Source organism: Nycticebus coucang, chromosome 3 (assembly GCF_027406575.1).
Source record: "Nycticebus coucang isolate mNycCou1 chromosome 3, mNycCou1.pri, whole genome shotgun sequence".
Taxonomy (NCBI): Eukaryota; Metazoa; Chordata; class Mammalia; order Primates; family Lorisidae; genus Nycticebus; species Nycticebus coucang.
Window position 1 is genome coordinate 117,962,929 of NC_069782.1, and position 26,513 is coordinate 117,989,441.

General features: G+C 39.6%; 1 protein-coding gene across 1 annotated transcript in view; it reads left to right on the forward strand.

Annotated features, from left to right (window-relative positions):
- The window catches only part of LIPK (lipase family member K), a 49,958-nt gene extending 24,899 nt beyond the window's left edge, over nt 1-25,059 (forward strand). The window contains exons 4-10 of the mRNA XM_053585107.1: nt 7,095-7,293; nt 8,813-8,922; nt 9,870-10,006; nt 15,713-15,859; nt 19,117-19,188; nt 21,463-21,534; nt 24,219-25,059. Coding sequence (XP_053441082.1) covers nt 7,095-7,293; nt 8,813-8,922; nt 9,870-10,006; nt 15,713-15,859; nt 19,117-19,188; nt 21,463-21,534; nt 24,219-24,458 — 977 coding nt within the window. The 3' untranslated portion in view covers nt 24,459-25,059. The remainder of the gene's footprint in view (nt 1-7,094; nt 7,294-8,812; nt 8,923-9,869; nt 10,007-15,712; nt 15,860-19,116; nt 19,189-21,462; nt 21,535-24,218) is intronic.
- The last annotated feature ends 1,454 nt before the right edge of the window (nt 25,060-26,513 follow it).

The window sequence follows — 26,513 nt, forward strand, 5'->3', positions numbered from 1 at the left end:
GGTTTTGTTTTTTAGACAGAATCTCACTCTGTTGCCCTGGGTAGAGCACCCTGGAGTCAACCTAACTCACAGCAACCTCAAACTCTTGGGCTCAAGTGACCCTCTTGCCTCAGCTCCCAAGTAGCTAGGACTATAGGCACCTGTCACAGTGCCTGGCTAATTTTTTTTTCTATTTTTAATAGAGATGGTCTCATTCTTGCTCAGGCTGGTCTCTGCCTCCTGAGTTCAAGCAATCCACCTGTCCCAGCCTCCTAAAGTGCTTCCTAGCTGGGTGCCCGCCACTGTGCCCAGCTTATTTGGTCTTCTTTCTCTTTTTTTCTTAGTCTGACTAAAGTATGTCAATTTCATTTACCTTCTCAAAAAGCCAACTTTTGTTTCATTGATCCTTTTTATTTTTGTTTCAATTTCATTTATTGCATGCCTGATCTTTATTATTTCTTGACTTCTAGTTCAGGGTTTGATTTGCTCTTATTTTTCTAGGTCTTTGAGATGCAAGATTAGGTTTTTTATATGAAGCTTTCTTTTTTTTAAATATGGGCACTTATTGCCACAAACTTCATTCTTATTACTGGTTTTAATGCACCCCATAGGTTTTGGTATGTTGTATTTTCATTTTTGTTTGTTTAGAGAAATTTTTAAATTTCCTTCTTAATTTTTGCATTGACCCATTGACCATTCAGGAGCATATTGTTTAATTTCCACATGATTGTATATTTTCCCATGTTCCTCTTGTTATTGATTTCTAATTTTATTCCATTGTAGGCAGAGAAAATACTTAGCCTGATTTGAATTTTTAACACTTTTTTTTGGCCTAACAGTATGGTTTATGCTTGAGAATGATCCAGGAGCTGAGGAGAAGAATGCTATTCTATAGTTGTTGGATGAAAACATTCTGTAAACGTATATTAGGTCCATGTGGTCTGTAGTGCAGGCTAAATCCAATGTTTCTTTGTTGATTTTCTATCGGGATGATCTGTCCAATACTGAAAAGTGGAACGTTGAGGTCACTAGTTGCTACGGACCGCCCTGTCGGTGGCCTTCAGTCCGAGGGAGTGCAGGGAGAAGGAACGAGGAAAGTTGAGAGGTCGGCGCAGGAAAGACAGTCTGGCACACCACGGGTGAAGTATGCAGCTGTAAATTTACTGGGTTCACATGTTGGTATTTATACATTTTTACAGAGCTTACATAATGCAATCTTTCCGCTTACGTGCGCGGGTTATCTTTGCGTTTACAAGTGTGATTTATCATGCATTGTTATGTTTTAAAGTTCCGCTTCCGGAGGGTGGTGGTTATTAGTCAACTCTGCCCGCTTCCTCCTATCTCAGTTTCTTATTATCTTTTTAGAACAGCTTAACATCTTCTTTACGTTAATGCTTGACTAATTCTACATTTACTATTTGATCTTATTGTTATTGATAATTATAATTTTGATTTAGAGTAAATTCCTTGACAAGTATTATTTTTCCTATTGATTTTTATTATGTGTGACAGTTGGTGAAACAAGATGTTCTGAACAGGACTTTATGGTGGGTGGATGTGTTTCAGTGACTTTGTAACTTATGTAGATAATTTGTATTTCATGTCCTTGGGCTTATCGTCTTAGCTCACTGGTGGGAAAACATCTTTAGCAGCTCACAAGGCTGTGCTTTATCTGGATTAGTAGTGCATTGTGCTCATTCTTAGGAAAGTACATATTGACAATTTATCAGAACAAACAGACTTCTGGTACAGGATGACAAACACATGAGTAGACGCCACAATCTTTAAACTTAAGCGGGTAACTGAGTATGCTAGGCAACATTTCTGATGCTGTGCATACTGGGGGCGCTGGGGGCAAAGCTCCGGGGAGCACGAACCACCTTCCCGTCGTTCTGTAACGCGGACAGCACTGCCTCACTACGGCTATATGCCGTGGGTGCGGCAACTAGTAATTATTGTATTGGCATCTATTTCCCTTGTTAGCTCTGATAATATTTACTTTATTTATCTGGATGCTCCAGTGTTGCAAGCGTATATATTTAGATTGTTAGATCCTCTTGTTGAATTGATCAACTCCTTTATCATTATTAATGACCCTTTTTGTCCCTTTTTATAGTTTTTGTCTTGAAAGCTATTTTATCTAACAGACGTATAGCTATTCTTATTCTTTTTTGGTTTCCATTTGCATGGAATCTCACTTTCTATCCCTTCATGTTCTGTCTATGTGTGTTTTTATAGGTAAAGTATGTCTCTTGCAGATAACATATGGGTGATTCTTGGTTTTTATCCATTCAGCTATTCTATGTCTTTGGAGAGTTTAGTTCATTCACACTGAATATTTTATTGAGGTAAAGCTTACTTCTGCTGTGTTATTACTTCATTTCTGGTTGTTTTGTGGTCCTCTCCTTCTTCCTGTCTTCCTTTGTTAAAAGTGATTTTCCCTGGTAGAATGTCTTAATTTCTTGCTTTTTATTTTTTCTGTTTCTGTTGTAGTTTTTTGATTGAGGTTACCATGAGGCTTTCAAAAAACATTTTATTGATATAACCAATTATTTTAAGCATATGGCAACTCTAATAACAAACAAGTAAGCAAAGAGAAATCTAACAGAAATTCTAGTCTTTAACTTCACCCCACCTCTGCTTTTTAACTTTTTGTTGTTTTCATCCATATCTTTTTATACTGTATCTTTCAAAAAATTGTTGTAGTTATTTTCGATAGGTTTGTCTTTTAAGCTTCCTATTCAAGATGTAAGTGGTTTATACAGTGTAAATACAGCAATTGCATATTCTATATTTGTGTACTCACTGTTACCAGTTAATTGTATACATTCAGGTGATTCGTTATTGTCCATGAATATCCTTTTCTCTCAGGTTGAAGGAATTCTGTTAGCATTTCTTGCAGGACAAGGCTGGTGTTGATGAAATGCCTCAGTTTTCGTTTTTCTGGGAAAGTATTTCTCCTTTATATTTGAAGAACATTTTTGCAAAATATAATATTCTAGGTGTTTTTCCTTCAGCATTTTAAATATGTCAGGCCACACTCTCCCAGCCTATAAGATTTCCATTGAGAAGTCTGCTACAGACATATTGGAGCCTTTATATGCTATTTTTTCCTTTTTTCTTGCTTCTCTTAGGAACTTTTTTTTGTAACTTTTGGAAGCTTGACTATTAAATGTCTTGAGGTAGTCTTGTTAGGGTAAATCAACATGGTGGTCTAGGACCTTGTTGTACCAGAATATTGATGTCTTTCTCTAGGTTTGGAAAGCTCTTTGTTATTACTTCTTGGAATAAACTTTCTACCTCAATTTCTTTCTTTTCTTTCTTTTTTTGAGACAGAATCTCACTCTGTCACCCTGGTTAAGTGCTGTGGCCTTTTAATACCACCACTTTATAGCCAATAGCTCTTAGACTTGCCTTTTGACCTTATTTTTAGACCTTGTAGGCATGCTTCATTCTTTCTTATTTCTTTTTTCTCTTTGAACTGTGTATTTGCAAATATCCTGTGCTCAAGTTCACTAATTCTTACTTCTATGTGGTTAATTTCTGCTGTTGAGAGATTGTGATCCATGTCTCAGTTTGTCAATGGAATTCTTAAGCTCTAGAATTTTTGCTTGATTTTTTTTTTTTTACTGTTTCAATCCCTCCCTTCTTAAAATTATTTCAATCCCTCTGAGAGGCTCCAGAATTCCTTCTTTCTTTGTCTGAAAGTTCATTGAACTTTTCTAGGACAGCCAGTTGAATTATGTGCCTGAAAGTTCATATACCTCCATCATTCCAAGATTGGTCATTGGTGTCTTATTTAGTTTGTTTGGTAAGGTCATGTCTTCCTGAATGTTCTTGATGCTTATTCATCAATATCTGGGCACCAAAGAGTTAGGATTAGTTTAATCTTCACAGACCAGGCTTATTCAATCCCATCCTTTTTTAGAAGGCTTTCAAGGTATTGAAAAGGAATTGAGTGTTGTGATGTAAATCTTTGGTTACTGCAGCCAAATCAGCACCGGGGGTGGTCCAAGCCCAGTAATGACTCTTGCAAATCCCTGGTGGGCTTGGGTAAAATAAGGGAGAATTCTCTAGATTGCCAGGCAAAAACTCTGTCTTCCCTCATTCTCAGTGCTGGGTTGTTGGACTTGGTGGAGAAATGACAGGACACTTCATTGTGGCTGCCAGTGCCAGGTTACACCCGAAGCCAAGCTAAATCTCACTCAAAGCCCATGGTGTTAATTGCCTGGCTGCCTGTGACATTTATTCATAGCCCAGGGGTTCTTTAGATAACAAGTGGTGAAGGACTGAGTCCTCTCTTCATGATATCACGCGTCCTTCTGGCCCAGTGTGGATCCAGAAACTAAGACTTGGACTCAGGAGTTTAGGAGTCTACTTAATACTTCATTTTACTGTGGCTGAGTTGGTACGCAATTACAAAACAAAGTTCTCTGAACTGTCTGTTTGGTCTCTCATTTTCTTCATAATTTTGTCCTCCTTCCCAACACACAAAAAATGCAACCTGTTTTTACTCTAGCAATACCATTGTCCAGTTTTGAAAACCAGAAACCTAGCAGTCTTTCTGAACACACCTTTTTCCTCACCTTCTACCTGCAGCCCATCACTAATATCCATCAATTTTGCCTTCTGAACTTTTCTCTAATCTGCAAACTTCTCTGAGCTTCAATATCCTTTAAAGCCAGGTTTGGAGATAATGTCTTCAACTACTACAATAACTTCAAATGGGTATTAATCCTCTATAGTCACTTCACCCAAGTCAGTGTGATTTTATTTTGTTAAAGTAAATATGACTCTATTAGTGCTCACCTACGGGGAGCTTCTCAGCTCAGCTCCTTCTCTAATCTCTATCTGGTTAGGTCTGCCTACCTCCATGCCAGTATCACCATGCCTGTCAGGGTGACCTATAAATCCTACAAAGTGTCCACCTTTGATCCCAGGGCTCTCAGCAGCTGCTTGTACATAGGGTCACCTGATGCCCACATCAACTTCTCAAGCTTTTCCCAGGTGGGCTGCAGCTTCTGGGGTAGCCTGGGCATTGGCATGGATCTGCATGGGGCTATGACAGAAGTGGTGTTATGGGAGCATCACAGCTGTCTGGTGAAACAGACCCATTGAGCTCCTTTAAGCTGAAGAGGACCCCAACAGAAGAAGGAGACTCAACAAGGCCTCCTTCATCAAAATGAGGTTCCTGGAGTACAGAACAAGATGCAGGAGATCCAGTGGAGCCTCTTGGAGTAGAAGACAGCAGGAAGCAATGTGGACAATGTGCTAAAGAGCTATCAGCCAACATGTTCAGGAGCTACATCAACAACCTTGGGCAGAAGCCGGACTCCTGGGCCAGGAGAAGCTGAAGCTGGCAGTGGAGCTTGGCAAAGAGCAGGGGCTGGTTGAAGACTTCAGGCCTAAGAGCAAGAATGAGATCCAACAGTTCACAGAAGTGGAGAATGCCATGTGTCCTCCTTGAGAAGGATGGGGAAGAAGCTGACATGAACAAAGCAAATCTGGAGTCTCCTGGGGAGGGACAGCCAGTAAGATCAGTTTCCTGAAGCAGCTGTAGGAAGAGGAGCTAGGTGAGCTGCAGCCTGTGGTCTCAGACATCTGCGGTCCTGTCTATGGAGGAGCTGCTCCCGGGGCACGGATGGCGTGATCGCAAGGTCCACGCACAGTGGGAAGACATCGCCAACCCTGGGCTGGCCGAGGCTGAGGGTGCATGCCAATTACCAGGAGCTGCAGAGGCTGGCCGGGAAGCACAGGGACGACCTTTGACACATGAAGACGGTGCTTTCCAAGAGGAACCGGGTCGTCAGCCGGCTCCAGGCTGGGATCAAGGACCTCAAAGGGCAGAGGACTGTCAAACAGCGAGGGGAGCTCGCCGCTAAGCCATGCACGCCAAGCTGGCGGGGCTGGAAGCGCCCTGCAGTGGGCCTGCAGGACGAGCTGAGCACCAGGGGCTGGCACTGGACGTGAGGACCGCCACATGCAGGACAGCCGGCTGGAGTCTGGGACGCAGAACATGAGTATCCTTTCCAAGACAACCAGCAGGGGCTCAGGCAGGCTGAGCTGGGCCCGCGGGGCCTCCCAACCCCCGGCCTCGACTCCCGCCCCGGGTCGGTTCTGGCTGGGCTCCAGCTCCTCCAGCCACACTGCTTCCTCCGCGGTAAGGTTGTGAAGATGTATCTCTGCCCTGGGAAGCTGGGTTCTGAGTCCTCTGAGGTCCAGCAGGAGAGAATCACCTCTGCCGCTCCTCCCAGCCCACCCCTCCCATGAGAGGCAGCTGTTCAGAGGAGTGTAGGGGACCGGACCCCACCAGGCCCTCACCCACCCACCAGGGGAGTTTACAGGCTGCCTGCGAGAGGTGCTCCCTCTTGCCCAGGCCCTCAACTGGAAGACAATTCTAATTTTTTTTTTCCTTTCTTAGTTAAAACGTTCAGTTCTATGTTGGGAGTGAAATTTTGATAACAGATTAACAATTTACATTGTGTAAAATTCTACTTATAACCTTGCATTTTGTTTTCTAATGATTTGCATGAAATGAAGCAGGGCCTATAGAATGTAGCATCGATTTAGCAGACTGAATCAGGCATTCAATAAGCATTTAATAAATGGCATTTTTTATTTTGAAAAAACCTTGAAGTTCTGTAAGTAGATGCTTCTTGAAGAATACAATGTTATTAATATGAAAAGCAGTAATTGAGTTAATATTTTTTGTGCTTGACAGTCTTTTATACATTTTAATTCTGCTTGAATCCTTATAACTACCCAATGAGGTAGCATTTGTCATTATTTCCCATTAAACAGATAGTTTCACTGAAGCACAAAAGGATTCATTAATACCTACCGGAATGGATTTCGAACCAAGGCAGTCTTACTCCAGCACCTCCATAACACAATACATTATATATAAAACCCTTTACAGATGAGAAAAAATACACAGAGTAAATCAATAACTTGCCCATGTAAGTACCTTGTAAAGGACTAAATCCCAGGTTTTCCTGGCACAAAATTTCATCTCGTAACCTCTCTTCTACACTGCAGGAACATGGGAAAGAAATTTTTTTTTGTAGATACTGAGGAAGTTCTGACATGAAATTCTGATTGCCTGTGTTTTGTAGCTTCCAAGCCTGTTGTGTATCTTCAGCATGGCTTAATAGCATCTGCCAGCAACTGGATTTGCAACCTGCCCAACAACAGCTTGGCTTTCATTCTGGCAGATACTGGTTATGATGTATGGTTGGGGAACAGCCGAGGAAACACCTGGTCCAGAAAACACCTGAAATTGTCACCCAAATCACCAGAATATTGGGCCTTCAGGTAAAGAGAAAGCTACTAATAAATAAAGTGGATACATTGCTCATTTTTAGGCATGAATACCTCTTGAAATTTCCCTCTCTGTCCAAATGCACCCAATGGAATCAACAAGAAGGAAATAAATCTTTCTTGCATATCCATTCATGGGTTGATGGGCACTTGGGTTGAATACTATTCAGTCATAAAAAGGATAGAGACTTTACATCTTTTGTATTTACCTGGTTGGAGTTGAGCAATTGTTCTTAGTAAAGTTCTTTTCCATCACAAGCATGGAAAAGCAAATATCTAATATGTGAATACTAATATGAAACCAATAGAAAAACAACTACACAGCCACATGGGAGAAAAACTCAAGTACATTCAAGTGGTGGGTAGGAGACAAGAAGAAAAGGGGAAAGGGGCGGGAGGAATTGGTAAACTCTCACCTAATGTGCACAGTGTGAGGGTTTACTGCACACCTCCTGGATGAAGTGCTCAACTACAACTTTACCTTAGAAACACAAAAATGTAACGTCATCATTTGTATCCACATATTAACCTGAAATTAAAAAAAAAAAAGTCTTTCTGGTTCTACCCAGCCATTCTTCACAGGCTCTGATGAATGCCCTTATTATTGCATCGCTGTTCGCTTTAAAACCCTCAGCTTCCTTCCAGGTATCTATATGTGTGTGTGTATCCCGGGGAAGTAAGGAGAAAGCCCGATCAAAAATTGGCTAAAGATCAGCCCTGGGGCATGCTATCTGCTTCAAGTACCAGGCCTACTTGGTCACAAGGATAAACCCTTGCACTTGCACTTGCAGAGGAGATAAGAATCATGCCTTAGAGGTCATGAAAACCCTTCGTTCCTTGGCCTCATTGCCTGGTGTCTTTCAGAAAGCCATTTGGCATTTCCTATTTCCACACCCCAGTGCGGTTGTATCATTGCATCATTGCAAATAATAAGACGTTCCCTAGGTGAGTATTTCCTAAACCATACACAGTATCAGGAGCACCTGAGGCCATTGAAGAAATGTGAAGATTACCAGGCTTCTTCCCTGAAAATTCTGATTCAGTTAGTACAGGCTGAGGTTGGCAAATCATTTGGCTTTATTATTTGGGTTGTTTTTTTTTTTTTTTTCTTTTTTAGATAAACATTCTAGGTAATTGCTTTTTCATGAGAAGTTTAGTAAATCTGTTATGGAATTAAGTGAAATATGACTAATTTTACAGGAAGAGAATCAGTAGGTCTTAACAAACCAGATTTTTCTCATTACAGTTTCTTAAAAATGTTTATTCTTGGGTGGTGCCTGTGGCTCAAAGGGGTAGGGCGCCAGCCCCATATGCCGGAGGTGGTGGGTTCAAACCCAGCCCTGGCCAAAAAAATGCAAAAAAAAAAAAAAATGTTTATTCTTTCATCTTCAAAAGTTGCATAGGTGCATAAGGTCATATAGTGACTCTAACAACAACAACAAAAAACTTATGTCTGCAATGATCATGTCTAAATATTCCAGGCCTACTAATCAGATATCATTCTCTTTGGCAGTTTGGATGAGATGTCTAAATATGACCTTCCAGCCACAATCAATTTTATCCTAGAGAAAACTGGACAGGAGCAACTTTACTACGTGGGCCACTCCCAAGGCACCACTATAGGTATGTTTGGGGCAGATGTGATCAGAGAATGTCTGGGACTCTCCATATTCACAGAAGGGATCAGTGTATTTTCTGTCTGTACGGTCTAGTTTAGAGACTTGATTTGGGAAATCATTTCCTTGGTTTCTGAAGTAAAAATAAAATAAGGATGACATCAAGAAATCTTTCCCTGTTACTAAACTTGAAGGTTGATAAATAAGCTTGAAAGAGAGAGAATTATTCATTTGCACACCCAATAAACATTGGTTAGACACTGGGCTAGATGCTGGGAAAGCAGAGATATATGTGGTACCCATCCTTCCCTTGAAGATCTCAGTTCATTGTAACATACCATGAATCTTACATACATTCCCTTGTTGAAAATGGCAAATATCTGAAACTATGATCATCCACATTTACAATGGCTGAATTGAGGAGTCCTTTCTAATGGAGATAACACCAACTAACTCTTACATTGTAGATATATATTTAATGAAGGTTATATATATGTAAGTTCATATGAACTTAACCTTTATTAGAATCACCCTACGGTGATTTTGTTATCCATATTTACAGATTGAGCAGACTAGATTCATACAGGGAAATAAATTGCTAAAGTTTTTACACAGCTTAGAGAATGGGAAGACACAGCCCAGTTTTGTCTGATATCAATGACTATGATCAAGCTGGAATGACCCTTGGAATTTTCTTAGATATGCTCCACACTGGATATTTAAACCATCTCTTCAAAACTCTCTATAAGTAGACTTTTATTACTGTACAAGGGACAAAAAACTCACCTTATTCTAAATTAGTAACTTTCACTCTTGAAGAATTTAGACATTCTTCTCTGCAAATGATAATAACTCTTAGTCGCTTTTTGTTTTTAATATAGCTACTTTTATTATCATTTAAAATGAAAAAATAATTGTTTTAAAACTATGAATGAGTGTCTTCTTCCCTTTCAGCTTTCATAGCATTCTCTACAAATCCAGAACTGGCTAAAAAGATTAAGTTATTTTTTGCACTGGCTCCAGTTGTCACAGTAAAACACACCAAAAGTCCTCTGAAAAAATTAACAACTCTTTCCAGGCACGTAATTAAGGTATGTGACTTCCCACGTTTAAATACGACATAACTAAAAGTAGCTTGCATGGATTTCAGGAGGAGACAAATGACATTTTTAAAACTTCTGAAAATATAACAAAAACTTCAGAGTATTCATGTAGGTTTGTTGGTATTGTATAATCTTATTAGCAGGACTCAGGGAACTCCTGTGATGATTTATCTTATTGTCTTCACCTATGAATAGAAGACTCTTTTTTATACCATCCCTCAATCATGCTAAGGCAAGAGCTGCCTTGATTGATTTGTTCGATTTAGTAGATGAAATTTCTCTTGGATGAATCTTAATTTTTCAGGGGCAGTATTGCCTAGGAGTTGGGTTCATATCACGAAGTCAGACAGCATAGGTTTGAATCCTATTTCTGTGATTTGCTAGTTGGGTAAATTTGGTCATGACCTTAAGCGTGCTTCATCTGTATTGTGGTGATAATAATAGTATCTATTCATAGGGCTATTGTGAGCATTAAGTGAGTTAATATAGCAAATCCTTCAAAACCAGGGCTTGCATATTGTAAGCCTTTAATAAATGTGAGCAATTGTTTTTACCATCATTATTTTTATAGAATACACCCTCCCTCTTCATTAAATGCCCAACCTTGTTTCATTTCCCATCACTTCACAGGCTTCATTATCCCAGCTCCCCAAAACTCAGGAAATACTATAGGTCCCAGTTAGCTAAAGGTAATGATCTGATTACCCAGGTTCTCCCATGTTAATTGCCTCCCATTATGGTGATTATACTGTTCTGTGATTTCAATGAGAGCAGATAAAAAATAAAATAATTCTTACAGAAACCAGAAGATGTACAGAAGATTCTGGTTGTTGAAAGCTAAAATTAGCTTACAGTAATTTGAGTGCATCTCTCTGCAACTGAGACAGGTAGCAGAGAAAAACCACCTGAAAAAAACAGGAAATGCTCACATTGCCCTGTTAGTACTTGGGCATCTTATATCATTGAGATCAGTCTGTCCAGGTCCCACAATATTAAATGAGCAACACTGGACATTTCACTAAATTATTTCAGCATTGCCATGTGGTTAAGAGATAGTCCAGGATGGTGAGATCTTACCATTCCCCTCAATTTGCATAGCTCTGCTTCAAACTTCCACATGCTTGAATGTATGGGAAGTGGTGCAACTCAAGTCAATACAACAAAACGATATCTAGGAGATTCTGTTTGAAAACCCTGGCATCAGGACACAGCTGTCTGTAAGGATATCCTTCAACCAGTCGGTTATGACTGAAAATCAGGGTGTACATGAGAGTAATAGGAGATTCAATATGGAGAGAGTAGGGCGGTGGAAGGTAGTTATGTCATGTGAAGTTTAGACTTTGTTCTGTTACTGATGAGAAGCCACTGAAGAATATTAAATAGAAACATGGCTTGATCACACTTGTAATTTTAGAAATATTACCACTTCTAAATTTTAACCCCAATATAGGAGCTTTAATTCCAATAGAGGACCTACCAAACATGACCCACAGATTCTTAATAGAAATTCTGTAATCATAATATAGCAAAGAAATTGCTAAGCAAACTCATAGAAAAGTGAAAATATTTCTAGCTGTTGAATCACAGAAGACTTTTTGGCTAAGATGGCATCTGAGTTTGGGATTAAGGATAAGATTTCAATTACAGAGTGGTACACACTTTTTTTATTTTTATTAAATCATAGCTGTGTACATTAATGTAATCACGGGGTGCCATGTGCTGATTTTATATACAATTTGAAATATTTTCATCACACTGGTTAACAAAAGCAAGCCTTTCTTGCTTTTTCTTAGTTATTGTGTTAAAACACATATATTCTACATTTAGTAAATTTCACACGTACCCTTGTAAGATGCACTGTCGGTGTGGTCCCACCAATTACCCTCCCTCCACCTTTCCTTCCCCCTCCCCTTCCCTCCCTTTCCCCATATTCTTAGACTGTAAGTGGGTTATAGCTTTCATATGAAAGCTATAAATTAGTTTCATAGTAGGGCTGAGTACATTGGATAATTTTTCTTCCATTCTTGAGATAGTTTGCTAAGAAGAATATGTTCTAGCTCCATCCATGTAAACAGGAAAAAGGTAAAGTCCCCATCTTTCTTTAAGGCTGTAATTATAGCCTTTCTGAAACAAGAGAGAAACATGAACAACATTGGTATGGTGAAGCTCAGGCCATAAAAAGCCACATGTAATTGACTTCACTAGGGCTTTAAATTTGTGAAGGAGAATATGAGAAATAATATTGAAAGTGTAGGGGTATATTGTGACAGAGCTTGAGAGCCAAGTTTATGAGTTTAGAATTAATCTTACAGGTAGTGGGTGACCTTGGGAAGTATTTTCAGAGTAATGACATGCACAATGCCCCTTTTTAGAAGGATTCCCCTGGGAATCAAGTATAAGTGAATTGAAGTAAAGGACATGAAGAGGGGATGAAAGACTAGGAAAATGATTATAGATTTATCTTTACATATCAGTAAATAGATGTGGGGAGTCTGAACAAAAGCTGTGTAAAAAGAAGATAAAAACTCTTGGGTAGGGGCTAAACTTGCAGAGGGAAGAGCATTTGTTCTCCTCTCCCGAGCATTTGAGAATGGCCTCTTTTTTCATACGAGAGCCCCTGGACTGAGACAACCCTCACTGATTAGCATCTTTATTTTCATTAATACCATCAATTCTTTCAGTTGCTCTTTCATTTCTATTAAATTCAACTCAATTCACATAAGTTACATTGAGCATAAAGTGAAAAGACAAGTCAGAATTTGACTCGTATTCCTGTTCTTTGTGATCTCGGGCAAGTTATTTAACCATCCTCAGCCTCAGTTTTCACATTTACAAAATGTTTAGCACATGTCGAGTTGTGATATTCATTCATCCAGTCCTTCCCTCCCAACCTCCTGCTCTGTCCCTGGACATGCCTGCGTTCATGCACCTGTTTCTCTACTTCTTTCTGACTTACTGTTTGCTGGATCCTCTGCTCTTTATATGTCTCCGCAGTACTGTTTTTCTTTTAGCAAACTCTCAAAGAGGGTGAGCAGCCTATTTCAAATCATGGAGCTCACAGCTGGCAGAGTCAGAATTTCAACACAGATTTGACGGGCAACCAATGGTCAGTGTTCATTTTTCTTTTAGCAACTGAAAGAACTGATGATATCAATGAAAATAAAGATGCTAATCAGTGAGAAAAGGGGTTGTCTCATTCCAGGGGCTTGCCTATAAAAAAGGAGGCCATTCTCATGCTCGGGAGAGGAGAACAAAAGCTCTTCCCTCTGCAAGTTTAGTCCCTACACATGTATATGGTAGCTTCCTCACTTTCTGAATACCAAGCTGATATTTTGGAGGTATTGTTTGGTCAGTACATGCAGGGAGCCCAGCTCAGTGGGCTGTTAAGGATTGTGGCCAGCAAGCCATGTATGTGCCCTGGCAAGGGACCATGTGTCCAGAAGGAGAGGTGCCTTTTTTAATTCTCACAAGGATATCAGATGAATTACCAGAGGAGTCCATCTCCTTACTGTTATGTGACAGGCATGCCCCCTCTGGAACCAGCTTGGAATTACATCTACATGTAGCATGTGCTGTACGGCTGGCTGGTCTACATCGCTATCCTTTCTTTTAAATTAGGGTGAAGGAAAAATTATTCATCCTTGGGTAAATGTATAGTCATTTTGCTGAGTCACTCATGCATGGATATAGAGGTGGAGAGAAATCAGAGAATGCCATGCTAATTTACTCCGTATTAGGGACTAACTGCAGGTATCAGAACAGAGAACAAGATTTCCTTATGGTAGATGCCACCTCTTTCCTCACATCATATTTGCATGATGGATTACTTCTATGAACTGGTTATTTCTTTTTACATGGATTGTTTTATTTTGCCATCCAGGGATGACTAAGGTATTGGTAAATGAAAAATATTTTTTTTTACTGATTAAAATCAGATGTTTCACTTCAATTATTTATTCATGTGGAGATCTATTTAAGTTGTCACACTTGAAGACACAGACTAGATGTCAATATTCTTTTAAAAGAATAAGTTTCCTCTGTGGATTATGCTGCTACTACTAAGTCATCATAGGGGTAGTTAGGAAGAATTTCAATTTGGTGAGTTAAATTAATTATCTGGTATATTATCCAGTTGTCTGAGTGATTACGACAAAATAAAGACGAGATTAGAATGAACAGATAATGCGTTCATTGGCTTATTATTACTTTCCAGGCTAAAGAATTGTAAAGTATGGTTTGAACTGCTTTAACGTACTGTCGCTCTTCCCTTCCCCTTCCAACTCCTTTCCTTCCCATCCCTTCCCTTTCCTTTCCTTCCCTTCCCTTCTCTTCTCCTCTTTCTTTCCTCTCCCCTTCCTCCCCTACCTTTCCATTCTTCTTCTTTTTTGTGTGTGGTTTTTTTTTGGCCGGGGCTGGGTTTGAACCCACCACCTCCGGCATATGGGACCGGCGCCCTACTCCTTGAGCCACAGGCACTGCCCTCCTTTCCATTCTTCTTATTCTTTTTCCTCTTCTTCCTCTTCCATATCTCCCTCTCCATTTCCTTCTTTCCCTCCTTCCCTCTCTTTGGCATGAAGAAGAGTATGAAGTCTGGTATTTCATATGTTCCATTAATATTCCACAGAATATTGAATATTTTTATTAAATAAAGATTACCTTTGGCCATACAAAATAACTATTTTTTTCAAACTTAGAATTCAACAGGTTATGCTCAATAGGAATTCACTTGATCTGGTTTACCAAAGATAGTGCAAGATCTTATAGTGAAGTAATGCAATAAAACAAATGCCAGTTATTATTGTTCTTTAGTTGTAATTGTCAGTTAATAAAGGATTCTAGAAAAAAGGTTTAAGGTATGTCAGTTTTTACTATAAATGAATGTTTTCAAAAGTTTTAAAATTACAAAAAAAGTATTATTACTTTCATACCTAGTTTATTACCCTAAGATTATAAAACTAGTTATTGGGAAGCAAAGGCAAGATTGGACTTACATGCATAAGGATTTGATATTGATTTATATTATAATTCAAAGAGTTCGCACAGTAAGTTCAACTGACTTCCAACATTTCCCTGAAATTCAGCTTGTAAGATGTATTTCTTTGGTTTAAGTTTTTGCCTCTGGAAAGAATTCATGAAGAGATGCTGGAATGAATGGCTGATTAAGTCTGTATCAGTCACTAGTTATAATGGGAACTAATATTAATATTAGTTAAATTTTTTGAATGTTTACGAGGTGCTAGGAACTACACCTTAGTGTTTTAAAATATGACCTAGTATCTCACAATTGTCCTACCTATTGGATATTGATTTTGCCATTTTTAAGTGGAAAATTTAAGATAATAGAAATTAAATGTGTTCCTACATTATAAAAGACAGAATTCAGAATCAAACACTGGTATTCCTGACTCCAAAGGCTCACTAATTTCCTATGGGGACTAGTTTTGCAGGGAGCATTCCAAAAAATGCCCCAATTAAGCGTTGTTGGAAACAAATATCCAGATGTGAGTTGGGAGGATTACAAAGTCTCATGTTTTTACTAAGGTCTAGCACTGAGCAGATGTCACCTCTTGTCTGTCTTCACTACCATTCTTTTTCCACTCTTTAAAGCCACATCCATGAAATTTGATGATGTTTCAAACTAATTTTGATGATGTTTCAAACTAATTTTGATGATGTTTCAAACTAATTTTGCAGGTATTGTTGGGTGACAAAATGGTTTACCCACATACGTTATTTAACCAATACATTGCCACCAAAGTGTGCAACCAGAAGCTCTTCCACCGTATATGCAGCAACTTCCTATTTACTCTGTGTGGATTTGACACCAAAAACTTAAACATGGTATGTATAAGGAGTTGGTTCAGGGAAAAAAAAATGGTTTTCTTGCACAGAGGAGATTAGAGTTCATTCTGGATTGCATAGAAACCACGTTTCAAAGTTTCTTTGTATCTTTCTCCTTTTTAGGACAGAGTCTTACCTTGTCATCCTGGGTAGAATGCCACAGCATCATAGTTTACAGCAACCTCAAACTCTTGGGCTCAAGTGATCCTTTTGCCTCAGCCTCCCAAGTAACTGGGACTACAGGTGCCTACCACAATGCCCAGCTATTTTTAGAGAGATTTTTAGAGGTTCAGGCTGGTCTCAAACTCCTGAGCTCAATCCACCCACCTTAGCCTCCCAGAGCGCTAGGATTATAGGTGTGAGCCACCACTAAGAGTCTCAAGTTTTCTTTTTTGTCTGTTGGAATATATTCATGGCTTCCAACTAGGGCTGTGAGTCTACCTTCTTTCACAGGATTTGAGAAGAAGAAGACTTTTTTTGCCAGTTGTTGGGGACCAGCCCCAAACTACACCATGAGTTCGCTCCCAGTGACTGGTGGAGAGTCAAGACACGGAAAGAAAGTTTTTTAAAAGCTGGGTCGGGGGTCTGTCCACCTCTCAAGAGTGAGGACCAGTGGAAACCCAGGGCTAGCTCCATTTTTATTACATACATTAAATGGGAGAAGGCTAAACCCTATGTTTTTGTTGGGCTTACATTTTCTAACCAAGCTGTTTCTTTAACTAACTACCTTAATCGCACTGATTTATTTCTTACACTTATCACACTATGTTACTTTTGATCCTAACACAAACAAAGCCTGGGATAGGAACACAGTCCAAGTGCAGGATGTCAAGGTTGAGCCCAATGAGAGCTCATACCCAAACTGCAAGATGAGCAAGTAAGCCCCTGGGCAGCCTTGTAGGCAGTCAGGTGCCATGCCACACTCAGAAATGGGAGGGAAGAGTTACTATCCCCTCGCCTCCCTGACAGACTTTCTCTCCCCTTTGAGCTCAAAGCATTTGTGCTATTTCCAGTGTGTTTCGCCTTCTCTTATAAATCTTCCCAACTCCCTACACTCACTCCATTCGAGAGAGCAGTCCCACCTGTGGGAACTGGGCCTCTCAGTGCTCAAAGACTTTGGGGCCTTGTTGTACTGGGGAGAGGTGAAGTTCCAGAAAGACAGTCTGCTTGAAAAGCCAGGCTTTCAGGCTGTGCATTTTGCAGAAATCCAACAGATTATGGATTTCTCCGTATAGATCCTATAGTCTGAACGTGTCCATGCTTTTCTCTGATGTCTTTCCTGTCTCTGTTCCCTTTGCCCATCACCTATAATCATTTTCTTAATTCAATTTCTAACCTGCTTGTGATAAAAAAAATTGAATATTGGTATTAAGCTTATTAAATCATTATTTCTAGTAATGCAAGCACAACAAAATATGACTCTTCCCTTAAGTGCCCATATGTGCACCCATAGCCAACAATTGTCATCGATTCAATGTTGACTAAAATGCCACCACTGCAAAGTTATTTGCTTAGATAAAGGCTATGGTTTTCAAGTTTATCTTGCTGTGCCTGAGCCCTACCTATCTCAGACGTGCTAAAGTAGAATCTCAGAGAGTGAGTCCAGACATGTATTTGTTACCCATTTTCCATTTTCACAGGTGACTTGGAAAGTCATTCTGTGAATCACTTTCTTTCTTAATCCTAAGGAATAAAGGGACAGATCTCCAATCATAGCTACAGATTTATTTTTTGAGGGGTACTAAGAGGGATCAGTGTCAGGATTCTTGTCAAGTCATTTCCACCTAACCTGAGGACCTTTCCTTTTTAAGCTGACATTTGCTGACCTGAAGAGAGGGAGGGGAAAGAGAAGAATTTTGCTGTTTACTGCTCAGCTAGAGAAGAGATAGGTTTGAAACCAGAGATGGGACGGGGCTGAGGTGGTCTCCAACTCTCTCACAGACTTCTGCTCACAGTCCCCTCTCTGTCAGTGGAAAACACTGATTACAACTTTCCATGGTTTCAAGCAAGATTTGTGGAATGCTTTTAATGCAAAGTATGGCTTGGCCACTGCTTTTCTGTATTCTTCTCTCGTTTTCTCCTTTTACTAGGGAACCTGTGCTTGCCTGTCACTTAGAAGCACAGCATGTGAATGAGAGCATGTCAGTCAGCTGGCAGAGTTGGGTAAAAAAACACCTTCACGCAAACACAAAAGAAGGTATTTTCAAAGTACCCTCTTGACATGATATAAGGGTTTGCTAAATAAAGACTCACAAAATAACACCCTGACTATTCACAGGGGCCCTCATTGTCCATATATATCACCTTTTGTCTCATGTTAAGAACTGGATTATAACATTTTATGGCATTTTTGAGGACATCTATTTTAGTGAAACATAGCCAGGGATGCAAAAGTAGTGTTTGTGGAATTTGAAAAAATACACATGTTCAGAACACAACCCTAGAGATTTTTTACTTTTATTCAGTAGTTTTGTATAGCTTATAGGTAGGTATACATATTTTTTAAAGCTCTATGAAGTTTCTGGAATTCACTTTGGTAAAAAAAATCACTCTTTATGTAAAAATAAAGGCATCCAACTAAAAATGTGAAAAAAATAAGATGAAGGTTTTGTGTGGGGGTTTTGTTTATTTATTTTTTGTTTGGTTGATTGCTTTGGGTTTTGGTTTTTGATCCAGAAGAAATATAAGTATATTTCTTTAAATATTGAATTCTTGAAATATTTATAAGTATTATATAAGTATATTTCTTAAATATTAAATTCTTTAAATATTTCTATAAATATTGAATTCTCATAACTGAATAGATTCTGTTCCAGAAACTTTCAAAGATCCCTGTAGAATATTTACCTCACTTTTGAAATGAGAAAACAAAAAGGAACTTCCAGATCTGTTCTTGGGGTCTAATGATCAACAGCTTTCTCTGAATGTCCGTTGGTACTAACCCTGGGTGAAAGGGAGGATCACTGGGCTTTTATTCCTGGATCTCCTATATTCTTGGACCTATGTGAGGTGAGTCTGGGAGAAAAGGTGCATTACCTCCTGTCTTGATCAGGTGCCTTCTGAAGACCATGCTCAGGACAGAAGAGAGCTAGGGGAGAAAAGTTCGTAAAGATACGTTTCTTTGGTTAATATGTCTTCAAAGGGTATGGTATATGTTTTTTTCCTTAAAGAAAAGGAAAAAAAGAAGAAATAGAAGAAACTTTTAAAAATGTATCTGTGGTATGATTGTGTCTAGATCAGAAATCCTGTCTTTGCAGAGTCGCTTGGATGTTTATTTGTCACAGAACCCTGCAGGAACATCTGTTCAAACTATGCTGCATTGGGCCCAGGTTTGTGCTTCTTACTCTTGCTTAATGCACACGTCTCCTTGCAGGATCCTCTGCAGGCACCTGCCACTGTCACACGGATGTTTTTGGAATCAGCGTCACCCCTTCCTCTTGATTTACATCACTCTTTTTTATTCCCCCTGTCCTCTTGTGTCAGAGTTTTCAGTTGGTTCCTGAATATTCTGAGTTCTGACCCTTAGATTATTCTAAACTGCCTCTTCGAGGGAAAGCTTGTATTTCCCTTTTGGGAAATCATCAGCTCTAAGAAATGATGCAGCCTATTCCAGAAAGATCTGTTCATCTTCCAATAGAAATGGGACATTTCAGAATGTGGAAATCATGCTTTATGTAGGGCAAATTAAATGCTAAGGAGGTATTAAATAAATTAATGGTTTGTGTTTTTGCCTTCAGCTAAAGTTTTATTTATTTTACTCTATTACTCAATATCCAGTAACCTCAGAGGTAAATGAAATTCAATCGGTATGGCTTTCTGAGCCAAGCGTGTATGAGAGTGTGTTTGTGCACCCGTCCATGTGTGGTGTTCATTCTTTTTGTGTGTATAATCTTTGCCTATATTCTTGGCCAGTAACTTTAGTCTGAACCCCTTTTGAAAAGTGAAAACAATATACATAATTCTGTGTGTGGTAGTAGATGTGGAATCTTTCCCGAAATTTTATTAAGAGACACCTAGAAATTTGCATTTTAATTAATATCCTAATAAATGGATTCCCTGCTTTAAAGTCGAGAATCTACTGGTCTAGACAGCCTGAAAAATAGATGGAGGATTTCCGGAATGCTTTGAAGAGTTTGACTCTCAGGAGATAAGCCTTCAAGTTCCTATAGGAAGAAAGATGTTTAGGATACAGAGCCTTTTATTGGTGAAGAAACAGATAGATCTCTCTGATAGGCATACCCTCCCAAATAATAAAAATTTAATTTCGTAATTATCGAGTAAGTACTATGTGCTCTTCTTGATGTTCATATATGTTTCATTCAGTCCCATCGAATTCTCATCACAGTCTTTCCATAAAGGCACTGATATTCCTTCTGTACAAGTGTCACAGGCAATTCCTAATGCCTCTCACAATTGACTTTAATAGAAAGTCCTCTTTGGGACAGAAATAAAATACTTGGTCATACGTTATATAGACAGCTAAGGCAAGGTGATGATAATGATGATGCTAGTAATATTGGAAAGAGAGCTATTTGTGAGCATTACTGGGTGCTACATGCTTTACAGGGGTTACCATAATCTTCACAATCCTGTGGAAAAAAATGTGATTCTCATTTCACAAATATCTCACCTTGCCTGGCAGACTCAGTAATCTGTTAAGCCTCAGTACAAATTAGGTTCATTTGATGCTAGAGCCCACATTCCTAACAGGGACATTCTATTTTCTCCCATTGCTAAAAACTTGCAGAATTTCAATAGCAGCAGACTGCTTCCTCTATAATCATAATTAAATCAATGAGTAGTGAAAAATATCTGAAATGTAAGCTATGAAAAAGCTGAGAGTAGTCTGAGTATAAGGCCTTAAGGTAGATGTAAACATCGTCCGCCCCCTCAATCCAACATGGGTGGCAAATATAGAAAAAGAAAATCCTAAGTATATGAATTTCTTTATTTTAATATTTAAGGTTTAAACGCCTAAATGCAGATACAGTCACACACCCGACGTCTCAGATGTTTAGCCCCTGGCTGCATTGCTCAAAATGCAGTGGGTGGTGTGGCCCCACACATGGGAGGCGGAGGCAGCACTGCCCCTCACACAGAACTGGGGGAGCTCAGTAAGCAAACAGTCCTTCCAATAGTGACAGAACTATTTAAGGACAGAGAATATAGTCTTAATGGCTTAGAGAACATCATGAAAATAAAGTACAAAATTGTTTAGTAATAATAGAAGCAATTTTTTAATGTAGGCAATGTAGAACTGACGTCTTTATAAAAGGAAATTATAAAAACCCTGGAGCCAAGATATTCAGGAATTATTCCATTAAGCATCTTTTAAAAATATTTCTGCATAGCACTGTAACATTTAAAGGCATTACTGTAAGAGGCATTTCACTGGAAAGGTATAAGAGGGAGTTCTATGAATTAGTGTTAATTTTTATCATTATTTATTTTTTGCTTTATTCATCTTCATTGAAATTTAACTTTTGTGCCTAAAGAGTGGGACATTATGTCAGTTTTCTTTGTATGTTTCTTGTTGCTATCTTTAAGTGTATAGTATTTTCTTCTATCATTTTAATGTGTTTGCTATTTCTATTTTATTTTAGGCTGTTAATTCTGGTCAGCTCCAAGCTTTTGACTGGGGAAACCCTGCTGAGAATCTGATGCATTTCCACCAGGTACAATAATGATGATCATTGTAAATAAATGGACAGAACTGTATGTGCTCGTTAAGTACCTGCTGCTTCCCATTCACTACCCTAGATATTGCTTGTTACTGTGTTGCAGGTTGCTTACTGGGTTCTTACCACTTGCAATATCATTATGCCTGCTCCTCACGATGACCTAGCAAGAGAATTATTATCATCTCCACTTTTTAAGAGGATCAAAGTGGTTACGTAAATTACCAAAGTTATTTAGCTAGTAAAGGATCAGACTATGACTCAGGATGTCTGGATCTAAAGTCCATTCTTCTTCCTCTGCTCTTGTTCCTTTTCTTTTATTCTTTAAAACTCCCAGCACTTACCGTATGTTAAAGAGAATTTAAAATACTTCATCTGTGTTTATTATCTGACTTCTTATTCCTCTCTAATAAAATGAACTATGACCGTTCCAATAGTTCTTTGAGATGTCATTTATTAGCTACTTAAAAAAAAAAAAAGAAAGCCAAGGTGGATTATTAAAGTTATACCAGTCAGAAATATCGCCTTTAGGAAGAAGCATCCCTGTGTGACAGGGAATGGTGTGTCAAGACATTTATGACATTATCTGTAAAAACTTTTAGAGCAAAAATTCTATATATGTGTTGCAGTGATTGTTATGCCCCCCCCCGCCCCCAATACATAAGGAATGCTAATAAAGATTATGGCTTCTTGCTTAAAGACTGACCTCAAAATAAACAAGTAGCCATCAATGACACATCAAGGGTTTTTCAAATCTGGGATATGGAAATTTGGACATATTTTAACAAGGTAATTTTCAATGCCACCATAACAACTACGATAATGAAAATACATAACTCCAACTGGTGTGCAAAATGTGATTCTTCTCCTAAACTGTTATAGTTAGTTAGATGAGGGGGTTGCCAGACACTTAAGTAAGTCAGAGTACTATTTTCTCTTGCAATTAGTGAATTCCTTGTCTTAGCATGCTTGTGGAGTTTCTTTAGGAAAAGCCTTTTAGATGAAGGCCTTACCCTAAGACTCAGACCTGCTTGGATGAGAGTTGGGTCACAGGTATTAGCTTTTATCATTGTATTTACAGATTCATTCTAATCCACAACTATGTGAAATTTTGCTTGGGACCTTGGGGGAAAAGGGAAAGTACAAAACAATCTGAGAATGAACTGTGTACACGTTTTAAAGTCACAGCTACAATAACACTATAAACTAGACAGATGTAATTACCGGTATAATCACCAATAATCCTTTTCTTTTTAATACATTTTTTAAAATTTATTTATTGAGACAGAGTTTTACTTTGTCACTCTTGGTAGAGTGCCATGCGTCATAGTTCACAGCAACCTCAAACTCTTGGGCTCAAGTGATTCACTTGCCTCAGCCTCCCCAGTAGCTGGGACTACAGGTGCCCGCCACAACACCCATCTATTTTTTTTGTTTGTTTGTTTGTTTACCAGGCCTGGGCTGGGTTCAAATCCACCAGCCCCAGAGCATGTGGCCAACTCCCTGATCACTGAGCTATGGGCGCCCAGCCACCAATAATCCTTTATTACTAAGAAATTAAGTAAAAATATTTTTCAGATAAATATATACAGTTATCTGTCAATTAAAAATAAATTTAAAAAAAATTTCAGCCAAAATCCACCAGCATCTGAACCTGAATCTTAATATTCACTTTTGCTTTATCATCTTCTAGACTCTCCCTTGCATCCTTCATAGAGTAATTAAGTCATTGTGCTAAAAGTGTTCTGATTTCAGGGGCTCCTCAGAGACACTTTGCTAATATTTGTTGCTGCCTCTGTGTTTCGCTGTTTTTCTAGTCTTCGCCTCTCTTTATCTTTGCATTTAAAGGTTTATACTTAGCATTCTTCTACTGGGAAGCTATTAAGTAGGAAAAGCATCAGATCAGCACAGGAAAGAAAGGTAAGGGAAAACTTGCTAGGTGTTTAACACGAAAGCCACTCTTTCTCTCTTTAGCAGATGGCTCCTTCTTAACTTCAAATGTTTGTTTTCATACCTCGGTCTTTCATACTTCTCCCTGATGAGTCTGCTGATGCCCAAGTATCAGTAATGTCACTAAGCCTAGATTTTTGTCTATGAGAAGGAATATTTATCTAGTATTTTGTTCAAAAGATCATGCTTTTAGATCAAGTGCCACTAGAAAGATGATACCTCATAAAGAAAAAACCTAATTTACTCTGATATCTGCTCCTAATTTCCAAAAAGTGCAAGTCAGAAATATGATTGTCTTTTTTTTTTACTTTTCGTAGAGACAGAGTCTCACTTTGTCACCCTCGGCAGAGTGCCGTGGCGTCACACTGCTCACAGCAACCTCCAACTCCTGGGCTTAGGCGATTCTCTTGCCTCAGCCTCCCGACCACAGGCACCCGCCACAACGCCCAGCCACTATTTTGTTGTTGTTGCAGTTTGGCCAGGGCTGGGTTTGAACCCGCCACCCTCAGTATATGGGGCTGGTGCCCCACCAACTAAGCCACAGGCACCGCCCTATGATTGTCTTTTTTATTCATATTAGTGCCCATTTTAACATTTTAATGTTCATATACTATTAAGTGTATCCTAATTGCACATTTGAAGAATTTGCTCCATAGTTGATAGTTAACGTTACTTTATAATGTAGTTTTCTGCAAAACCTTTTTTCCTTCTATCTCTTTCATTGTCTTTAGCTTACACCACCTTTCTACAATGTCACTAAGATGGAAATTCCAACGGCAGTGTGGAGCGGTGGACAGGATGTTGTGGCTGATCCCAAGGACATCGAAAATTTACTTCCTAAAATTGCAAACCTTATTTATTACAAGCTGATTCCATACTACAATCATGTGGATTTTTACCTTGGACAGGATGCACCTCAGGAAATTTACCAAGACCTAGTTAGATTGATGGAGGAATGGAAACAAAATTAAACGCACATTCCTTTCTCCAAGCAAGTGGATTTTCATAAAAATAATAATAAGCAGACAAACCCTAAGGAGATCCTAGTGATTTCCATCTCTCATATCCATGCCTTTGTGTAATGCCCTGCCCCTCAGTGTGGTTGGGATCTCAAGCCTCCTTCCAGCCAACAGAACCGGCAAAGGTCCAAGAGGTCACACCCCAGCTCACATTTGCTATATGGCAAAGGTGATGGGGGTGGGGTCTCACTCCCTGGTTAAGTTACATTATATAAGAATCCATCTTAGCTCATGGCAGCAAGAGAACCTCCTTGATGACTTGATGAAATAAACTGATGTGTAGAGGAAGCCCACATTACAAGGAACTGTGTGTGGATTATAGCATCTTAGGATGGCCTCCAGGCAATAACCAGCAAAAAACCATGGCCCTCAGTCATAGAGAAATAAGAATTATGTGCAAGACCTAAATGAGCTTGGAAGCCCATTTTTCCCTAGTAAAGCCTCCCATTAAGACAGCAGCCTGAGCAGGACTCTGATTGCGCAACCTGGAGAGACCCTGAGCAGAGGACCCAGCTACACCATGCCTGATCTACTGACCCACACAAACAGTGAGATAATAAATGTGTATGGTTTTAAACTGATAACTTTGTGGTAATTTGTTATAAGCAATAGTAGACTTATAATACTACCTATTATTATGAGTTGTTAATTGATTTTATTAATGATGAATTTATATAACATTGTATTATTTATTTTACTAAAACACAAACCTGTGGTCCTCCTATGGAAGCACTTCTTCTGCTGCATTAGTAAATACTCTAGATCTTGTCCTTTAAATCAGTTCTGCTTGGAAAAAAGTTTAGCCAAAACAATACAAAAGGGTTTCAAGAAAGCTGGGTTTGTCATGACCGAAGAGCACAATATTTTGGCCCCACCAGACAATACATCTCCCATAGCAGAATTGGAAGGGGTAGATTTGGAAGGTTTTATCTCAATGGATAATGAGGTGGCAACCTGTAATGAACCTGACCCAGAAGAAATTTTATGAGCAATATTGACCAAATTACAGATCAGAGTAAAAATGCACGAAGCAGGAGGTGGAGCAAGATAGCGGCCAAGTAACAGCTTCCCTGCAACTGGGCACAGTGAGTCTGGGGAGATAAGATTCCAGGCATCTCTGGCTGGTGGAATCTGCCTATAATCATCCTTCTGAGGATACAGGGAGTCAGCAAGGGAATTCTGGACCCCAAGAGGAGGACAAAAACAGTGGAAAACTGGCAAGTGGTTGCGTGTGTATGATGAACCTAATCCCGCCGGCAGCTGTAAGTACAAGTAGCAGTGAGACTGCAAACCGGAAAGGCCTTTCCTGTGAACTGTTTCAGTGTTTTTGCACTTGGCACTCAGTTGAACTGCCTTTGGGAGAGCTTGAGCAGGAGTGCGGAGAACTTTGGGCATTGTCTAAGGCCACAGACTGAGCCGCTGAGCTGGACAGAGCTAATAGTGTTTGGCTGTGGGTCACAGGGAACCATTGTGAGAGAACTGCCCCAGAAAGTTCTGACCTCTGAGCTACAGAGCAAGGATCGGATGGGAGCTAGTAACCTAGTGATTGAGCAGCCTAAAGATGGGGACTGAGCTGCCTTACAGCCTTAACCCTCAGGGGCAAGAGTGAGAGCAGTTCTGGCACACTGGAGCCTCAGGCTGTTGCCCTGGGTAGAGTGCCATGGCATCACAGCTTATAGCAACCTCAAACTCCTTGGCTTGGCGCCACCTGGACCTCCATAAGAGCTGTGCCGTGACCCCTGACCCACGACCTACGACCCACACCCGCCGGACCTGTGCATGCCCTGACCAGGAACTATGGGAGCTATGCAACCCTGCGTCCTCCCTCCTGAACCCTCCCTGACTCCACAACAGCCCGCTTGTCTGGCCAGAGCCCTCCCTGCCTCTGCATGGAGCCCTTCTCTTGGCCAGAGACTGCTGGAGCCTTGGGCTGTCTGTGCCAAAGTCACTGGGTGCCAGGCACTCCAAAAACCGTGCGCACCACCTCCCGCCCTGTTGCTGGATCTG